Source organism: Anguilla rostrata, chromosome 6 (genome assembly GCF_018555375.3).
Source record: "Anguilla rostrata isolate EN2019 chromosome 6, ASM1855537v3, whole genome shotgun sequence".
NCBI classification, from domain to species: domain Eukaryota; kingdom Metazoa; phylum Chordata; class Actinopteri; order Anguilliformes; family Anguillidae; genus Anguilla; species Anguilla rostrata.
Genome location: NC_057938.1, coordinates 14,510,660 through 14,530,066, shown reverse-complemented (window position 1 = coordinate 14,530,066; position 19,407 = coordinate 14,510,660). Strand labels below are relative to the sequence as shown.

Genomic DNA, 19,407 nt, shown 5'->3' with positions numbered 1-19,407 from the left:
GGCAAACTTCAGCTTTGGCTATACTGAGAACAATAAGTATGAGGGTATCTATAATGGGACTTTTGGCTAAATGGCTAAAAATAAGGATAAAAAATACATGCCTGCAAAGACTTAACATATGGGTGCGCACAGTCCTTCATTCAGCATGCCATGGTCAAGCAGGATTTATTGCCAGGAGCTGCCCTCTCTAGCTGTAGTGTAACCCTAACCCTAACCCTAACCCAGACCCAGGGGTACAGCTCCAGAGCCCCGGGAGCAGAATTACAGGAACCCCTGAGGCCAGCCCCTCCCCCCATCAAGCGGCAGTGCGAGGCCCAGGAAAACACATCTGCACTGCTGAGAGCAGAGGAGTAGACGTGGCCCGGAACACCACTGGAGAACCTGGGTCGCAGGGAGAACGAGGTCCACTTAAAGGAGCAGAGCGAGGAGCTATCGGAGACAGCGGACACACAGTGGGGCGACTGCAGGAGGTGGGGCGAAGACACAGGGAGGGAAGGAGAAAGTCAAGAGCCGTGGGAGCAGAACTGGGACACTTGTAGCATGAATCCTGAATACAGCCCTTAACCGAGCAGTCGCACAAAATATTATCAGACTCCACTGATCTTGAATTTCAGTGCATAAATGTATCAGAATCACCCTGATGTCTGTTCTGTTTAACTGGAGTCATCTGTCTACAGTAAGAAAACCCATAAGTTGGGTCTTTTTTTGCAATGAAGTGGGATTTACAGTGACTACAGATCACCCTCCATTGGTGCCAATTTTAAATTTCCAAAAACCAGTGTTGCCTATCGAACAGAGGCACTTCTTTGAATGCCTAATAGCAACTGCCAGTGGGAAGCGTCCCTACACAAGGAGACAAGATTACTTAAAAATACATACTATATGATACTTTGGGAAACAAACATCATTCAAATTTACTATTTTGAAAGTGTGAACAAATATTTTAAAAACAGACTGACCTGCTTGCCACGATATAGAGATGAAGTAGCCAGTAAATAAAGAGTGCCAGTTGAGATATGACTATTGTTCCATGCCATTGCTGGCAAAGGAAGCTTTGCTTTCACATGATTACACAATGCTAGTTGTCCAGCCCATAAATTCTAGTACTGTACCACTGAATGATTTCACTTCAGTTTTTCCAGACGAGCGAACATGAATATAAAATCAAAAATGATTTTGAAAATTAAGAGGAAAGCACAAAGCTTATAAGTTGATAATAGATGAGGTTTAATTCCTCCATAATTGTATTTAAAATGTGCAGTATAAAAGAGCACCATTAGAGACACTAATAAATTCATTGTTTTACCTGACATTTCCATACATTTTTTTTCCTTCCCTTCCTCACTGATGCCCCCCTTTGCTGTACAACCCTATACCCTGACACAAGCATACAGAAGATGATAAAAAAAACAACACCAATTATAGTGCTGCACCTTTTGATAAAAACTACCAGAGAACCTAGAGAAAAAAAACACACACACAACACAAGGTGAAATGAAATGGCAGTTAGAGCAAGTGCTTGCTACATTACAAAAAAACACACAATAAATACAAATAAAAACTGCAGCCTTGCACACCTCAGGATGTATTATCCTAAGAGGTGAGGAGTGCGAATGAAATTCTGTACAGAAATAAAAACCACTGGGGGAGCTGTCCTCTCCTGTGCAGTATAAAAATCTGAGTCTCTGTGGGTCTGATGCCCGGACCGTACGCCGTGGCCCCTCCCTCTGTACATATGTGCACGGACTCCTGGGATGCAGGGGGCTGCTGAGGAGATGTTTAAACGCCCGCGGGACTGGGGAAAGCGCCCGCGTAGCGGGGCGGGGTGGGTCAGTTCGGGTCGCCCCGCCGGGCGTGGGAGGGCAGGCTGACGCGCTGCTCGTCCATCCTCTTGGCCTGCGAGCGCATGATCAGGCTGAAGAAGTCCTCGTCCGGGACCGTGGGGCCCTTGGAGGCCAGCGGGGGCGGGGCGCACCGCTGGTCGTCCAGCCTCGAGCCCTGGGGGAGAGCCAAGAGCCAGTCAGAACGTCAGCCATGGGAAGAGGGTGCTTCAGGCCAAATAATCATGCAGAGCTTCAGAGTACATTTAACCTTCACAAGAAATAGTTATCTTAAAGAGACATTTAACCCAAAAAAGGAGCGTTATCGATCCACTCTCATTTTTTCAAATATGTAGTGTAGCGACAAATAATTTTCTGAGAAGTTCATGCTGATGACCGACAAAAATCAGAGATTCATAAAAGCAATGGTCATGTATTCATTATGGGGCGACATAGCTCAGGACGTAAGACCGATTGTCTGGCAGTCGGAGGGTTGCCGGTTCAAACCCCGCCCTGGGCGTGTCGAAGTGTCCTTGAGCAAGACACCTAACCCCTAACCGCTCTGGCGAATGAGAGGCATCAATTGTAAAGCGCTTTGGATAAAAGCGCTATATAAATGCAGTCCATTTATTCTGTAGCTGCAGGACTTCAACTGCAACATTCAATAACTTTTCAAGGATTTGTAAATGAGACTAACACAAAGTCATCACTAACCAGTTTATAACAGAAATTGCGTGGCTTCATACAAGTAGTTCTACATAACTCAGAAGGTTCAATAATCGCAGCCTGCGTTGGATAAACCAGGAGATGTATTCCATGCAAACGCAACCATTCGGCGGCAGGACGTGAGGGTCACCTGACACTTGACGAGCATGTCGAAGAAGTCTTCGTCCGGCTCGGTGTTGTCAGCGTTGGCCATCAGGTGGTTGAGCACAGACTGGCTGTTCTGCTGGTTTAGCCGCAGGCCCGGGAAGCTGCCCCCGCTTGCCCGCTGGTCGTCGAGGCGACGGCTCTGGGAGGTGGCCACCATATTCAGGAGCTGGTCCCGGCCCGGGGGGACCACAGAGTCCGAGTGGGCTGGAGTGGGATAAGAAAAAGTTGAGTGTGGCCCTGACACTGCGGTTCAAAATACACACAGGGCTGGTTTTATACAGTTCCAGCCAATATGCTACTCTGGAAAAATGAGTTTCCACACTCTATACCAGAGTTGGGCAAAATTTTCCCATCGGCTACCATTCACCCCCTTAGTTTCGGATGGACTGCATTTTCAATTAGAATTTTGGCAGGGTTTCTGCGCGACCACACAAAAATTCAAACTTGCCATTGCATTTGACTTGTCACCCTTGTGCCACAAAAACATGAAAATGAAATGATAAACGGCCAACTGAAATATTTCATTTTCGTCACTGATGGACAGATAATATCCATCCGTGGATAATGTGGTTACAGTAAGAAACCGCTGTTTCATTCTAAGAATATGACCGCTCCCTAATGTCTGTTTCTTTGGGCTATGAACCAGTCTAAGGATCCATTCATCTTGCCATTTTGCCTTCAGTGATTTCCTATCATAACACGCAACGTCTTGTTTTCACTAGGGTCGGATCAAATTTTCCTCTAAATGCCTCAGCCCAACACCAATACAAAGCTGCTGCTTGTTGCCTCATTCAGTCGTGCGGTGTGTGTGTGTGGGGAGGCTCACATTTCCTGATGCCTCTGTGTTGGGTGGGCTGGGTGGAGGGGCTGGGGGGGGCGGAGAGACGGCTCTTGATGTCCTGGATGGAGCACCTCTGGTCGTCCATGCGGTTGCTCTGGAAACGGCTGAGGAGGTCAAAGAAGCCTTCGTCGCCCAGCATGTCCGGGCTGGACCTCTGCGAATTACAAGGTAAATGACATCTAAATGACACAACCGCTCAATTTCTGAGCCAGTGGGTCAATCCAGAGCATCATATACAGACAAGGGTTTATTAGCACAAAGCGGGATTACTCAGTTAGCTGGATAACTGTGCAGAGTAAAGCCCAGAACAGCTCTTTTTGCTTCAGTCCATGCTCCAGATTTAGGAGGGTTCCGGGATTTACTCAGCTAACTCAGTAATCCTGCTTTGTGGAACAGGCAGGCCAAGATAGCTCTCTCAGATAACCCAGCCAAAACAAATAACTTCTGACGTGCAGTGGGCGTGTCAGAGCCGTGGCCCCGCCCACCTTCTGCGGGCCTTGCGCCTCGGCCTGCGTGTCCAGCGTGTTGCTGCTGTCCTGCAGCACTTTGGCCGAGGAGCCGGGGTTCTTGTGCTTCCGGCTCCTGAAGCGGCCGACGAACGACAGCTTGGAGGACTTGGACAGGGTGGGCTTGGGCGGCTTGGCCAGGATTTCGCTGCTCCACTTCGGGCCCTGTCGAGACGCACACACAGAAACAGACACACGCAGCTTTTGGTCAGTGGGAGGAACGCAGCCGTGTACGTTATGCGCTGGGTGTGCTTTGAGGGGGCGGGGCAGAGGTTTGACGGACAGCTGAGGGGCGGGAGGTTAAGGGGTGGGGGCGGAGCGACCGCACTCACGTTCAGCTTGTCGGGCGTGAGCTTCATCAGCTCCAGGTTCTCCATGCTGTGCCTCCGGCCCGCCCTCGGCCTCGCCCCTGAGAATCGCACAGAAAACAGACGCAAGGCCATTACTGACAACACAGAAAAAAATCAAGGGTTACTGCCTACTGAAGAGCTACAGCTCACTGCCTTCTGAACTGAGCTTTCATGTAACAAAAAGAAGTGTCTCTTGCTTTGTGATTAAACCAGCTCCCACCAGAATACAAATCTTCGCGGTCAATTGCAGACGAACTCGAGGCCCCGGCTTACCGTGCATGTTGTAGTCGATCTCCTTGTTCTCAGACAGGACCGAGGCGTTGGTGCTGTAGCTGAGCCCCAGGACCGTCTGGAGGTCGGACACGTTCATCCTGGCCGTTAGCTCCCCGCTGCGGTCTCCCGTCTGAGGAAAAGGCAGAAGAAGACTTGCATCTCAAAACAGAGGGTCCTCACAGTGGAGGCCCATAGGCGAGGCTTAAGACCCTTGTGAAAACCACACTACACTTCTCATGAGAAGTAAAAAAAAATCAAATGACATTCTATGGTAGGTAATATGCACCTACTCATTTGTTAAATGCACTGTATACTGCAATATATGAAGACGTAAAAAGAAATTTCCCCCCGAAATCTACACATTAAAAAGATAAAATTCGTCTTTCCTCATCAGCTTACTGAATCATGGGCTTAGAAACGACAACTAAATACAAGGCACCAAATGCCCACTTCAAGCCATTACTTTCTGATACCTGCATTATCCTACACATTTCCCTTGAAAAAGGGGAACATTTCTTCAGTACACATGGTGGAAATTGATGTGCGGTTTTTGCACTGGGGCATGTTTGGATTTTGAGGTGTCAGAGGTCAGCAGGCAGAGTTACGGTCACACACACAGGTCAGAGATAAGCGGAGGAGGCGACGCACCTCTCTGGAGATTTCCAGATGTTTCTCTGCGAAATGCATGGCCTGGTCATGGTTTCCCAGGGCCGTGTAGGCATTCCCTAAACTCCAGCACGCACGCCCCTCCCCAATCCTGCAAGACATACGTGCATGCACACACACACAGGGTCTTTCAGCAGCACCAACTACTGCTAAGCAATCTGCAGTTAGCATTAGCAATGATTTAATGTCGTCTCATTAAACGTTAAGATTAATTTGTCAGAGCAAAGCAGAGAGGAGGGAGGTCTTCAACGGCCCAAAACGTCATAAAATTCAGCGGTTTCCTTCTGTGGAAAATTGGAGGGTGAGGAAAATACCCCTCCCCTCCCCCCACATTCACCTCCCCCCTGACTGGAAACACTGACTCAGCCCTTCGTTACTGGAGGCACAACCCCAGCAGTGCTGTGTACGGACCTGTCGTTGAGGTCCTGCGCGATGATGAGGTGTTTGAGGTGGTAGTCGATGGCCCGCTCGTAGTCCTGCAGCAGGGTGTAGGTGTTCCCCAGGCTGTAGCAGGCCTGGGCCTCCACGGCCCGGTCCTGGAGCTGCCGGGCCAGCTGCAGGGTCCTCCTGTCAGAGGAGCACACAGCGTCAGGGCCCAGGGCTCACTTTCAATAAACGCACCTTCATCTACACAGACTGAATCACAAAGTCTAACGGATTGCCTTCAGTGTCCAGCCAATCAAGTGCTACTCCTGCCCCCCCTCAAAATTAGCACACTAACAGCTAGGCAAGTTCAGTTATCACCAAAATGAACTGTTAGTGATACTTGTATTTGTGTTTAGCTAGGCCTGGGCAATACACCACAATGATAATTATCAAATGCAGTAATGGTCTTCCCCACCATGTGGTGTCTTTCCTTTCATCTTTCTCCCTTTAATTACTGATAGAAAGTAATGACTTATCTAAAGGTCATCGATAAGACAGACAATCACCAGCAAGGTCGTACCGCTTCCATGTGAACATGTGACATGTTTTTAATCAATCACATGGCAGCTGCAACGGCTGACTGACTGTCTTACGGTCACCCAATAGACAATAGTGGTGACGTATTTTTCCATTAGCATTTCACATGGCCTCAGAGGCATGGCTGTTTACTTCTGCGTCAGGTATAATTAAAGAGAAAAAGACGACAAGAATGGCAATACACCACATGGTGGTGACGCCCGTTATTGTATTCAATAATTGTCGCAGTATATTGTCCAGCCCTATGGTCAGGTCAAGTGTTGACTGGATGTGAAGCACTGGATTTACGTTCCTTTTAGTTGTATTTAAAAGATTTAAGATACATTCTACATTTAATGTTTAATAAAATGTTCATTTACTTGTTTACATGCTTTATTGAAACTACCGCACAGCTGCTGATGTCTGGCCACACAGTAAAAGAAAAGAACACAGTATGCACTCCATATTACACCATCCTTTCCCATTTAACACAAAGACTAACAGCCCAAAATGGTTTCTCTCCCTGTCGCTGTGCAAACGCAGCTGGACTCCAGCGCTGCACAGGGGCCATTTGTTTTCCCAGCTGGAGCTCTCCAGCTGACGACGAGCGAGAGGCGACTGCTCACTTGTAGTGTTCAGCTGCCACCTCGAATTCCCCCAGGAAGATGTAGGCGTTGCCCAGGTTACAGTACGCCCTTCTCTCTGCCGACCGGTCCCCGAACTCCTTGGCGATGAGAAGACGCTGGAAACCATAAAGTCAAATTAAAAGACTTTTGATGCGGGGGTCCCTGTTCGGTGTAGTTTGGCCTACCCTCACGCTGAGACATTTATTGGCTCGTGTTAAAAGGAATTGTGAGTGTACTGGAGCTGTGCTAATGGAGGAGCCTGGAAAATTTTTTAAAAATTTAACTTTGCACGGAGGAAAATGTTAAGAGAAGTGTAGATGATATGCTTGCTACTTGCAAAATGAGCCGTTTCGATGCGTACCTGCTCGTGTGATACCACGGCATTCCGGAAGTTTCCCAGCAGGTAGTGGGTGTTGCCGAGGTTACCATAGGTGCGGCCTTGCGCGGCCCGATCCCCCAGCTCTTTTACGATAGACAAATTTGCCCTTCAAACATGGAACAGAAAGAAAGGCATTGCAAATACAGAGAACATATGCAAACATTTCCATGTCCTTGACGTTCTGTCTTGTCCTTGCGTCCTCTGAAGTTGGGACACTTACCACAAAGAAACTGCCAGTTTAAGTCTATGGTCCTTTACTGAACCCATTAGCAAAGGTAAAAAATGTTCAAAAAAACAGCTTGCTGATGCTTGGAAGAGAGTTATAGAGCATTTCATCCTCTTAGCTCTGAGGCAAATGCCCGCTTTGTGTTCTAGGCTCTGGCCATCGCCGTGTGGAAAGAGAAGCTCAGAAGCTGGCTTGTTTAAGTAATCATCCCCAGGGGCAGCTAAAGGCTCCAGTACCTCTGGGATAAGTGCTGCATTATTGGTCAGGCAAATTTTGCCCTCACAGTGCCCTGGAATCCCATAGAGGCAGTGGGGCCCCTGATCCTAAAGGACCAATAGCAAATCACATTATTCATCTGCTCACCATTCAGATGGCTCACATGTTAGAGATGGACCAACCCAACGGGTCCAGTTGGACATTTAGTGAGGCACTAAAGCCAGCGCTACCACCCCCACACACAGAGCTCTCAGGCTTGCAAATCACTAGCCATTAAACATTTGCTTGTAGGTGGGGCCAGCATTAAAGTAGCAGAGTTTTGGTTGGGTCTGGCGGTGACGCGGTGGTCAGCTTCTGCTGGGATTGGGCTGGGAGTTCAGGCTGGATGAAAGCTCAAAAGGCAGAGGCGGGCGACTCACTCGTAGAACTCGGCTGCTCTGCGGAGGGCGGTCATGGCCTCCTCTGGGAAATCTCCCGGATCCACCCCGCTCCAGCAGATGCTCTTCCCTTTGGCGTGGAAAACATTCCCAAAATTATAGAGTGCTCTGGCCTCCCCCACCTGCCAAACGGAGCAGAAAAAACACAGCTTACGAGACCGCCACCCCATCAAAATTCTTGAGCTGTTCCAAGCACACCCACTTGGGCTGGTGGTGAACAAGCTCAGTGCATCCGAGTCTCACCAACACTAGACCAGTACACAACACTAAAAAACTAATTACCAACAATTAACCATAAAATAATATAGAATAATTGTCCTTCACTAAAACCTAAAAAATTTACAATAAAATAATCAATAAACTAACAGAATAAAATTGTCCTTCACTAAAACCTAATCAGTACTGTAAAGATAAATAAAAAATAAAAAAGTATAAAAATTCAATATAAATAAAATAAAAACACAACTGCTCTGGTGGATGAGTCTCACCCTGTCATGCAGGTCCCTGGAGATGTCCAGGTGTCTCTGGCAACAGATGACTGCATCATCAAACCTCCCCAAAACCTTCAAAGTGTTACCGAGGTTACCGCTGGCTTTGGCTTCTCCAAGGCGATCCCCAATAGTTCTTTAAAAAAAAAAAATTAAAAAAAAAACAAAGAAATGAAAAAAGATACTTGCCAGAGAGCCTGCCAAGCTGAACTTCATTTTAAATTTAGACCATCAGTGAACCTGCCAATTTATTCAAGATTCATTTGTGACCTCTTACACTTATTTTAAAGCAGAAGCCCTTTTCAAATTTTATACACAGCATTATTTAATGCATACTGTGATACCGTCCTTATGGACCCAAATCATATAGACAGTAAGGACAATTTCAGGCCTTCTAGCAGGTGCCAAGCCCTACTTGAAAGCGCACGGATAATCCATGCGGTTACCTGGTCAGGGTGAGGTCGTGATGGTGGAACTCCATGGCCTTGTTGTAGTCGTGGAGGTGGAAGTAGGCGTTCCCCAGCTGGCTGTAGATGGCGCTGAGGATCTGAAGGTCCTCGGTCCCCACCTGGATGGCCGCTTCGAAGAAGGAGACGCCGGAGCGGTAGTCGCCCACCTTGCACAGCCTCTCTCCCTCCAGGGCCAGCTCCAGGCAGGAGGCCTCCATCCTGCGGGACGAGGGGGGAGGGGGGGGGGAAAGGAACCGTGAGACGACAGCCAAGGTCAAGGGAAGGTCACACACTCACTGTAGCCCTCAGTCAGGAAAGCCGGGCTTCAGATATCACCATTTTTAAAGGGACTGCCTTAACCCTTTGAAGTGTAGGTTCTTTAGAACGTGTAGGTTCTTAGAAAATTCTAAGACAGTGTTCTAGAACTCCGTTGCTTTCAAATATCAGTAGTAACTGTTACATCAGCATTAGAATGTTCAGTTAGGAACGTTCTGATCGCATTTTTGTGCTTTCAAACTTGGGAAAATGAATGGGAGAGAATTGAGAGCCAGACAACCAGGAGGAAGGCTGATGCTAAAACAGTCAACAGGAGCATCTAATGTTGCTAGTGTTCACGCCATGCAAATACAACAGGATAGGCTCCACAAAAATACTTACATTATAAAGGCGTGAAAATTTTCTTTAAAGGGTTAATTATGTTTGGGCCCCAACTAAACTATATGTATACCATGCGACAAGTAGATTTTAAGTACCCCTTCTAAAATTGTAGGTTGATTCAAAACCACAGCACAGAAAATAGCACATAGGCACACATTTACACGTACATGGAGAGAGAGAGAGAGACACACAAAGCAATCGGTTTGTTTTTATTTTTGCAAACATCAAAGCTTTATTGTGTGTCTACCTGCCCACGTGGTACACTTCAGGAATCTGACTGTTAGACACCGTGTCCTGTGACCCACTGAAAACAATAGATGTTGTTTAATCGAGGGAGTTCTGTTTATCTCAAAGTGTCATCACTTCCTCTGGAATGCCTCCAGTCAACAGACTTTCTCACTGCGCTGCTTTGTCTCAAACACGAACTGATAGGACCAAGCCTAAATCTGGAGAACTGGATTATCTCATGAGAAAAGCGATCACAAGATGCATTAGCTTTCATTTACCGGTTGCCCTGGAACCAAGTCAAAAGGAGGACACCAAATACCAGATTTGCATGTGGTTTTAATGTTCTGCAACAGGAACCCAAAGTACCATGAGTAACCTTATTTGTCCTAGCTTGTCATCAGACTTGAACATCACACATTAAATTTAACATTTCAGTCCTAAGTACGAAGTGTTTGCAGCGAGACCACTGACTTTCACGATACGTATCAGAACCATAACTGGTTAGAATAGCGTGTTCATAATTATTTGGGCCTTCAGTTTCTCTAAAATTATACGTTTTTATTTTAAGTAACATTCCATTTTCAAAAAATACCCAACAGACAGAGAAAATTATTAATGGTTCGCTGTTATTTCATTGAAGACATTGGTCCAGCATAGCAGTACAGCCAAATCAACCCGTACCTGCTGTCCTTGACACAATCACAACACCCGGACATCAGGGACATCTCAAGCTTTCCGATGACCTTGGACCGGCTTTGACCATGAGGTAAACAACGTGCAGATTCCCAAACCCTGTGCCAAATCTTCCCCGGGGAATGATTCATCAAACGCTGCCTTCTTGCGCACATGCACATAACGCATGGCGGACAGTAAAATTAGCGACGCGACTGATACCTCGCGGAAATTCCCCGAAGGACACCCCCGCCCCAAAAAAAGTTCCAGCACGCTAGCCGTCTGGTACAGTCTGTTGCGTTTGTGAGCCTTTGGTCCTCAGGCGCCAGATGGTTACTGTCACTTGTCATTACCCAGGAAGGAAGTGATTACAGGTAGGCTAGTTAAAGAGCTCTAGGGCATATTAATGGGCTTTGTTATAACAGCCTGCAAACTTATTAGAATATCTCAAGTGGCCACACGTGCTTGTGGTTCCTTTCATATGATTAAATGAATCACACTTTGCGAATGATTTAGAATTAACATTCTTCTGCAAGGCCACGGATCGTGACAGAGAGCCTAAATGACAGATTTTATTATGAAACAGCTCTTCCTAAATAGCACCTTTCTCAAACCGCCAACTGAATTAAATTTTAAGGGAAGCATTTTTTCCAAGAGGAGAAGCTTACACAAGGCATTTTCAAGCACATGGTTTCATGCTCACCTGCATAGTTGCAACACAGGATCTGAGTCACCAAGCCATGTACTGACACGTTGAGCAGTTTTATTTACTTGTGGTCAGCGTCTTAATACGCAATTCCTCTTTTGTGAATACATTTTCCAGGAGCTTATAACCAGGCACTAGGGAACTTTTCAAGATTTTCCACAAAGGGGTTTGTTGATTCTCTTTGGAAAATGTCTACTGTGAAGTGCTGTGACAAGCTGATTGGGATTGATTAATTTCACATGTACTGATAATGATTCTTGAAATGTATTTTTTTATTCCAAATATAGCTTTATATAGCCAGTAAATTTTAAAGAATAAAATCAAAGTGTTTTGAGAAACAGAACATGGATGAAGTTACACATCTGGTAACTTCAAATAAAGCTGGGAAAATCCACATTAACCCCATGAGGCCCAGCAAGCTCTGAAGACAGGTAAACAAAAAAACAGACAAACAGGCCAGAAACTAGGCCCAATTCCAATAAAACCTCAAAATTCTCAACATTTTATGTTCAAACTTGCATTTGTTTACACTCCAGGCAAACCAGAAAGGGGTGTACCACCCCGGGGGGAAATGACCACACACAATCTCAGGTGTGGATGAAAACAATATGATGCAAAGGATCTATTGGGAAGCTCTTGAAGCCACAAATAGCCTAGCCAAGGCATTCACAACTTACACGGAGAACAGAAGAGTTCCTTTTTGATAATTTTACCTTCACACGAGATGCTTCCTCTTCCATAGCGTATGCTTACCCAGTCAGAAATGTTGTGCTTCATCAGCTCAATCAATTTAGGCCTAAGCATTATTGATGGTTTTGGGGTACAAAGGGCAGAATGGTCAATAGGAACGAGCAACATGCACTAGTTTAAAAAAAAAAAAAAAAAAAAACCCTTGCAGCGTACGAATCATGAATATCCATGAGAGCACTGAGCACTCCCGTCTCCAGAGATATCAAAAGCACCTGAATATCACTGAGAGGCGGCCTTTGAACTTGAGGGTGAAGGCAAATGTAGAAGAGAACAAAGGTCTGGCTATTCTCACCCGCGTTTTGACCATTAAATATTAACTGATCTGGAACTGATATTTCGGTCCATTTTGTAGCTTCATACAAGGTGTTAAGATAACCTTGTCCGGTTTTGAGGAAAGCAGGCTCACAATGCCAAAAAAAAGCAAGAAGGAAATTCAGGGACTTGGAAATTCAAGTGGAATTCTACTCACTCCAGTTAATAGGAGGTTTATTGTCTGACAAACAGTTTCTCCCTTATTGTGTGGTAATGTAGAGTACTAAAGTTTGCAGGGTCCAGCCAACAGAAACTTCCAGAAACTTAGCGTCCATGAGGACAATGTAGTTCTGCAATATTTGTCTTCCACAGTGCACCTGGTGGCATCTTATCAATGTACAATAAAGAAAAGCCTGAATGTAAACACGTCAACATATAAATGACACCACTACATCACATTAAAAAGCACACAGCCAATGTAAACCACCAATTTACGGTCTACTGACTTCACCGGATACTTCTTAGTGTGAGCTACCACACTGAGAATATGAATAAATAAATGGGCACAACAAAAAGGAAAAGAAAAAAAAGGAGAGCCACTACTTCTAAGGAAAGTAAAATACTACAGTCTCACATGCCTACCTGTATCGGACATGAATGGACTGGTCCTCATCTCTCATGCTAAGGCAAAGACTGCTTGCATCCATTGTAGCGCATAATAAGTGGGGAGCTCCTAAAGAAAATCCGTAAGAGGCAAACGGGAGGTCTCTGGCGGGCAGTGGTGTTAACTTCGTGGTGCAAAATCCTAAGACGCCCTTTTGGCGTGGTGCGTCTGGCCGAGGGAGAGGAACGCGCACACCCCCCCCACTCCTCCCCTCCCAGCAAAGAGTCCAGAGTCGTCACGCGAGCGGCGCCTTTTCTGGCTCTCTGGGGCGGCTCTCTGTAAAAGGAACACAAGATTCTCTATGTGAAGCCTCGTTCTCGAGCAGCAGCGCCATGGCAACGTGCGCCGGAGTGCAGAAGCAGGGGCGGGCGCTGACCGATCGGGAAGCTCTGTCGGTGGCGGTGAGGCTGTGCTGCCAGGCGCGAGCGTGCTCTACCTGCGGCGTAGCCGTCGGGATCTCAGCAAGACGAGGGCCCCGGCCCTTCTGGGGCCGAAGCCATCGCTCCTCAGCAGCTGGGTTCGTCAAACTCTCGATTTGCTGCCAAGTGTATCAAAACAAGCTATGGATTTTTTTCCCCTCTACATTTTCTGTTACAATCTCAAAGCGCTTGCTGCGTGATCCACAACGCTTACGCCCGTGGCAGATGGGTAGCGTGTCTTAAAAATCAGAGGATGCAAATTTACCTTCCTGCCCACCCTCTTTGATTGGGTTCTGAAGATTAAGGTGCAAAAAGGCAGCGACAGGCTTTCTGGCACTCCTTAGCCGCTGAGGGCACAGCTGCCCTCCCACCGCCAGCAGGGTCAGTGTGTGCAGTGGTGATGATGATGATGGAGATAGCTGAGCAGCACGCTACCTCCAGGCTCCTAACAGTGCAAACAGCTACCCACACCCTCTGCGTTTCCCACTGGCATTAGAACAAGGCCCTTCCCATACATGCACTTTGAGAGGCCTCAGAAAACACCACAGCTGGAATCCTGCTGAACACACAGACTAAATTAATCAGTAAATTAGCTCACTCAAGAGTTATAAATCTTGGATGATTGCGAGGATCAAACACGGGACGTGAATGCCTGTTTGTCAAAGAAACATAGTGTCAACGCAGTGAACCAGCTAATATTACTTACATTACATTAGTTATAAGTGTTACATTAGTATTCATCAATATGCTACTTTGTAGGTTTCTATTTCTAAAGTAATCAGAAGGGTATGCAGATCATAGTCCATAGACTCTAGTTTGAGTACCATTAAGAAAGATTATACTTCTAAATGTTGTCTAGTCTGGCATCTGTTATTGTAATTAATGTCTTGCATTATAGATAAGGTGCTGGACAAGGATGTCAGTGCAATTACTTCATAGTAACCCTATCTTATATCTCCGTTTTAAAACATCAATAAGCAGTCTGATAATGCACAGAGTTTAAGAGGCTACGATTCTAACATTAAAGTTTAATGCAATCTCTTCATTTTAAAAGGTTTTTAACAGTAAATGTGGATTGATTTTACCACAAAATGTGTATAGTGCTATAGTGTGATTGGGCTCAATTTCGCACAGACCTTTTAAAGGACAAAATCATCACCACCAGTATCACTGGAATGCAAACCAGGCACAATTGGGAAAATAAATCGAGCCAGACTGTAACTCCTCACTGCCCAAATAACAACTACAGCCTTAGTACCATTTAAAATCCCTGTTTATTTCAGGGCACTGAAATAAAATATAAAAATATGAGGACAATGTTCAATCATCAGGTCTGTGCAAACAGGTCTTGAAAGGCTGCAAATAACAACACAGCCTGTAGAGGCAGCGTCTCTGAGAAACACAGCGATTGCAGCTGGCTAATCAAGCAGATTAATGAGTGAGTGACTCCCGATGACATTCAGAAAGATGCTTAGCGATTTCTGAGTCATCATTTTCCAAAGCCGGGCCTAATCCTCTTTCAGACTGAAAGAGGTGATCCACAACAGGCTACAACCTTGTAAAGGTTACACAGAGGATATTTGGATACCTTGCAAACTGGCTCATGTAAATACGCCAATTTTGTTTTGTTTAGGGATTCTGGACCCAAATGAATCCCATCAGATGAGCAAGCTAAATTAAAACTACGCACTCCTCTAAAATGTTTTCCGCGTTTTTATTCAATGCAGGAAACCACTGAAACTAAATGATTACAAACAAATCATTGCTTCAAAGCAGCACCAGCAGCAGCAGCATAAAGTCATGCAGTAGCCCAGCCTTCTCCCACAGGTCCTTCTCACCAATGTCCAATTTTCATGGAGTGAACAAAATCAGCACATGAAAATAGCCAATGGTGTTTTACAAACCACCGTTGCTGTCACCCATCACCACACAAATTTTTTAAAAAGTTGATTTCAGCAGGGCTATCACTGCGTGGGAAGCATAGGGGTGTGAAAATCATGGCTACCCCATAATGCCCTAGCTGAAAGAAACTCTGTGGTGCTGCTCACACCACAGAAACTTTCATGTAAAGCATTTTGCTTTTAGAAAGAAGGGGGATGTCTCAACAAAATTTTTACAATATTTAAACTGTATAGGGCAGAATTAGGCACACAAATTAACACCACGAAATACAGATACACATTACAACAGCACTGCATCAATCTGATGGCGCAGCCGAAGAGCAACAATACATCAGACTCTGATGTTTGTTCAGCATTATGAACTAAGCTACGGGCTCTCTTATCCAGACAGGGCTAGTTTTGGCATAATACTTTCTCAGTCCTGTTTGGGCTACAACACTGTCTGTGAAATAAGCAATAACGTGAAAGTTGTGAAACCGAGGCAAACAACACTGTAGCAAAAAAGAAACGACTGCACTGCATTATAAAGTAATGACCAAAACTTGCTACTACCAAATTAGTCATTATATGAAGAAAGATTTTAATAATTAAAACTTGGTCTTACCCCTAAATAACCAAGTATCAATCGCAAAATCAAATATGTAAATGAACTGAACATGCCTCTTCCTACTTTGTGCTATCCCAAAGTTTCCCACAGATCTGCCTCAGTTACTTCACACTCAAAACAAGACATGGAGATGACATAAGATTACACAGTATGTCAACACAATATGTACCCTTCAAAACCATTTTGTGGGATGACCTCAATACCCATATATTAATGCTGCCAATGCAGCAAACACTTGTACTCCGGAATAGTGAGAGTATCTAAGCCCTGTGGAGCTATATTAGGTAAGTGGTTCCTGAATTTTCTGCAGTGCAGTACCATCCGCATCTATGGATAACAAAGGGTCAGGACATAATTATTGTCTACCTCGCAAATTATACACAACTTCATCCCCATATGGCAGTGTGGGTTTTCTGTTCGAGATTACAACCTGTTACTGAAAACCACAGCATTGTTTATTACAAGCCTACTCAGGTAAATTCAAGCTAATTCAAAGCGGAGCTACCGTCAACATTCCAGCGCAGTGAATTAAATATGGCAAGCAAAAGAAGTCCTGTGCAGGCTTTTCCACTGTGGCCAGCCAAGTGGGTGTGTGCACTCGCGACAAAGCTGTGTTCTTTAACTGCGGTTGAATAGAAGATTTCAACATACCGTGCATAAACTTGCTGTACAAAAGTTGTATAAGCAGCTTCCTTGATCAAAAATAGGATTGTCACCATAACATAACCCATGCAATTTCTGTGTGCTTACCTGCAAGCAAAGCGCGTAAGGCTTTTCAGTGGCAAAACTAACAGCATACTATAACCAAGCACAAAAGCGGACAAGCAAGACAAACTAAGCTATCCCAGCCGGGATGGTAAAGCAGGGGTCATCACTCACCTGTAATGATGCACTTCGTAAGCTTGACTTTTCAACGGGCTGTAGACAAGGAAGAAATCAAGAGATGCCCATTCAATAAAGCGGCCACCTCTGATCCAGAAAAACAAAACAGCAAAAAAACAAATAACAGTTCTCAATGTATGGCCACTACTCTTTTCAAGACGAAAATTTTTTTTTTTTCCGGGTGTGAAAGTGTAATTTTGTCATTCCATACATGCAATTGCTTTTTTGCCACGTTGCCAGCTGAGAAATTTGTGATGAATCATATTTTGTGCCAGAATTTCACTGAAAATTCGCTAACTTCGCAACAGCGGTAACCGGCCTGTCTGTGCTAATAACTTGCTTAACGTTAGCTAGCTAAAGTAATTCAAACATAGGTTTCCATTATGCTTTCTTTATCGTTATCAATCAAACAGCGGTATCAAAAGATACAAAGACAATACAAACGGTGCGTAGACTGAAAGGCACTAGCTAATTGTAACTAGGTTATTCCTACCGACGAGCAACAGTAAACCTAGTTAACTAACGTCAGATATCTAATCAAATAACCTAATTTTTATTTGATCTATAACAAACACGTTACACCTGAAAGCCCAGAAAATGTACAATGACTCTACACTAGCTGAAATGCTGCTGACATTTGTCAGTTTTTGCATTTGCAATAGGTGTCGATTGCACATGGAAAAAAGTTCACTGCAAATACTTTTTCAATATAATAAATAGTCTACATAAATAAATATTTATGAATAGCCGTCCAATCTATACACTCGAGTAAAGCAGAGAGCGGAATTCTTGCCAACTTAATTCGCAAACTCGTCTATTGTAACTTGGGTTAAACCGCACGGCTGAATCATGACTAATACAAAGCAAACAGCGATAGCACAGACACGGTTGTACAGTGGCGCGATACAGCTAACGTCATAACCTGAATGATTAGTTCACTTGCCTGTAACTATTAGGTTAACGTCTGCTAAATTAAATTGGGCTAATCTCAACAGTAAATTAGACATCTTGCCCTCTTAAAGATTGCGTCAGACAACTAGCTGGACTAACACTTTACAAAACAGATTCGAGTTCGAAATATTTCGCAATAATTAAACGTTACTTTGGGACCTATAGACTAACGTTAACTTTATGTAACCCTGGCTTCACACCCATCGGTAGCAATCGGAGCAGGGTTTGCTAGCAAGCCACGCAAATGAATCAGCCACAACGGGAAAACAGATAAATAAACGTTAGCGGGACAAAAAGTCTGTAAATTACCCACTCAACGTTTACCTGAAATCTAACGATGTGTGATCTCGATAAAGGCTAACGTTAGCGATAGCATGTTCGTCGTCAAATTTGGTTAGACTAGCTGGCTAACTTGCCGTTTATTTCTCACAAAAGAAAAGAAAAGCTGTTTATGGGGGTAGTACCAAACGACTTACGTTGAGCTTCTTTCATGCGTTTCTCGATTCAATTTAAACTATTGGTTTATTCCTCTTTTAGATATCTTCCCGTCATAGTGAATTTAAATGGTAGCTAAAACTAAAAAAGTTGGCTGGAGCTATTACACTAACGATACACTTTCCGCCATTATTTTTTACAACTTGTGAAGTGATTCGATAAAAATTCACACAAGTTCTGACAAGTGTTGTTGTTCCGGTAGCCAATCAGAAGTAAGAGTTCAAAGGTAACCACGCCTCAAAATAACAAGCTCCTAACCAATAAGATTTGAATGCCGTACGTCCGCATGAAGTAAGCCTTCCTTGGCTTGCTGTGAACTTCAATGTAGTAACCACCTCCCTTCTCGTCCCATGTTCATTTTTCCAATTTGCTTACTGGAATTTTTTAAAATGCAAATAGAACATGGATTAACTTGAGTCGAAATAATATTCTCATAAATATATCAAGTTCACGTTTCTCTAAGCATATGTTATCAGACATAATCCAAAACTGAAAATGATTCTATACAATCTAGACAATAAAGTAGCCAGCTAGCGGTCTGGCTAACGTTATCTGATAAACGGCTGGTGGGGACATTTATCTAGACAAGCAAAACTGGTTTGGTGTATGTATCCCCTTCCTGTTATGTTAAGGTTTATTTATTCTCTCGTAAATGGCAATGTATTATGAGTACATCTAATTCCAAGACCATTGAAAATTTTAGAAGCACGTTGTTTTACTGCAGTCATATCCTTGGAAAAGTATAAAGAAATACAGTAAGATCGCCGAGATAGCTAGTGTGATTATTATTTTTATTTGTAACAGTTCACTCCCTTCACTAGTTCGAAGGCTTCACGTTACCTAGCAACGAATCTCCTCCCCACTTGACTACATTATGTCATTCCAGACGTGAATCGGTACGACCGTGTATTATTAATGAATGGACAGCGGGCTTGCTTAGTTTCAGCATTCAGAAACGTATGAGGGGGATGAACTGTAGGAGGAATTGTCATTTGTCAGCTGTTGTGAAGGTACAATAAGCAGGCTGTCTCTCTGAATCCTGCAAGAATATCGTGCTCAGGTTGGATCGCTGAGTGAGCAATGGCATCGCAAAGTAAGTTTTCAGACTTTCATGGTTCCGCTTGAATAGTT

At 44.6% G+C, this 19,407-nt stretch overlaps 1 protein-coding gene across 4 annotated transcripts; it reads right to left on the bottom strand.

Moving 5' to 3' along the window:
• Positions 1–1,203: 1,203 nt before the first annotated feature.
• On the bottom strand, positions 1,204–18,458 carry LOC135256610 (G-protein-signaling modulator 2-like). Of its 4 annotated transcripts, XM_064338547.1 has the most exons (16): positions 18,258–18,458; positions 16,828–16,866; positions 13,000–13,297; positions 9,090–9,311; positions 8,644–8,779; positions 8,138–8,277; positions 7,259–7,382; positions 6,898–7,013; positions 5,741–5,896; positions 5,312–5,420; positions 4,664–4,793; positions 4,373–4,449; positions 4,020–4,205; positions 3,520–3,688; positions 2,677–2,897; positions 1,204–1,998 (listed from the first exon to the last, which is right to left on the bottom strand). In XM_064338547.1, the coding sequence occupies exons 3-16, from the start codon at positions 13,062–13,064 to the stop codon at positions 1,831–1,833; spliced, it is 2,019 nt and encodes a 672-aa protein (XP_064194617.1). In that variant the 5' UTR covers positions 13,065–13,297; positions 16,828–16,866; positions 18,258–18,458; the 3' UTR covers positions 1,204–1,830. The 4 variants fall into 4 exon arrangements, with proteins under 4 accessions (XP_064194617.1, XP_064194618.1, XP_064194619.1 ...); XM_064338548.1 differs by lacking the exon at positions 13,000–13,297 and having other exon boundaries at positions 18,258–18,457; XM_064338549.1 differs by lacking the exons at positions 13,000–13,297; positions 18,258–18,458 and adding an exon at positions 18,106–18,123.
• Positions 18,459–19,407: the final 949 nt, after the last annotated feature.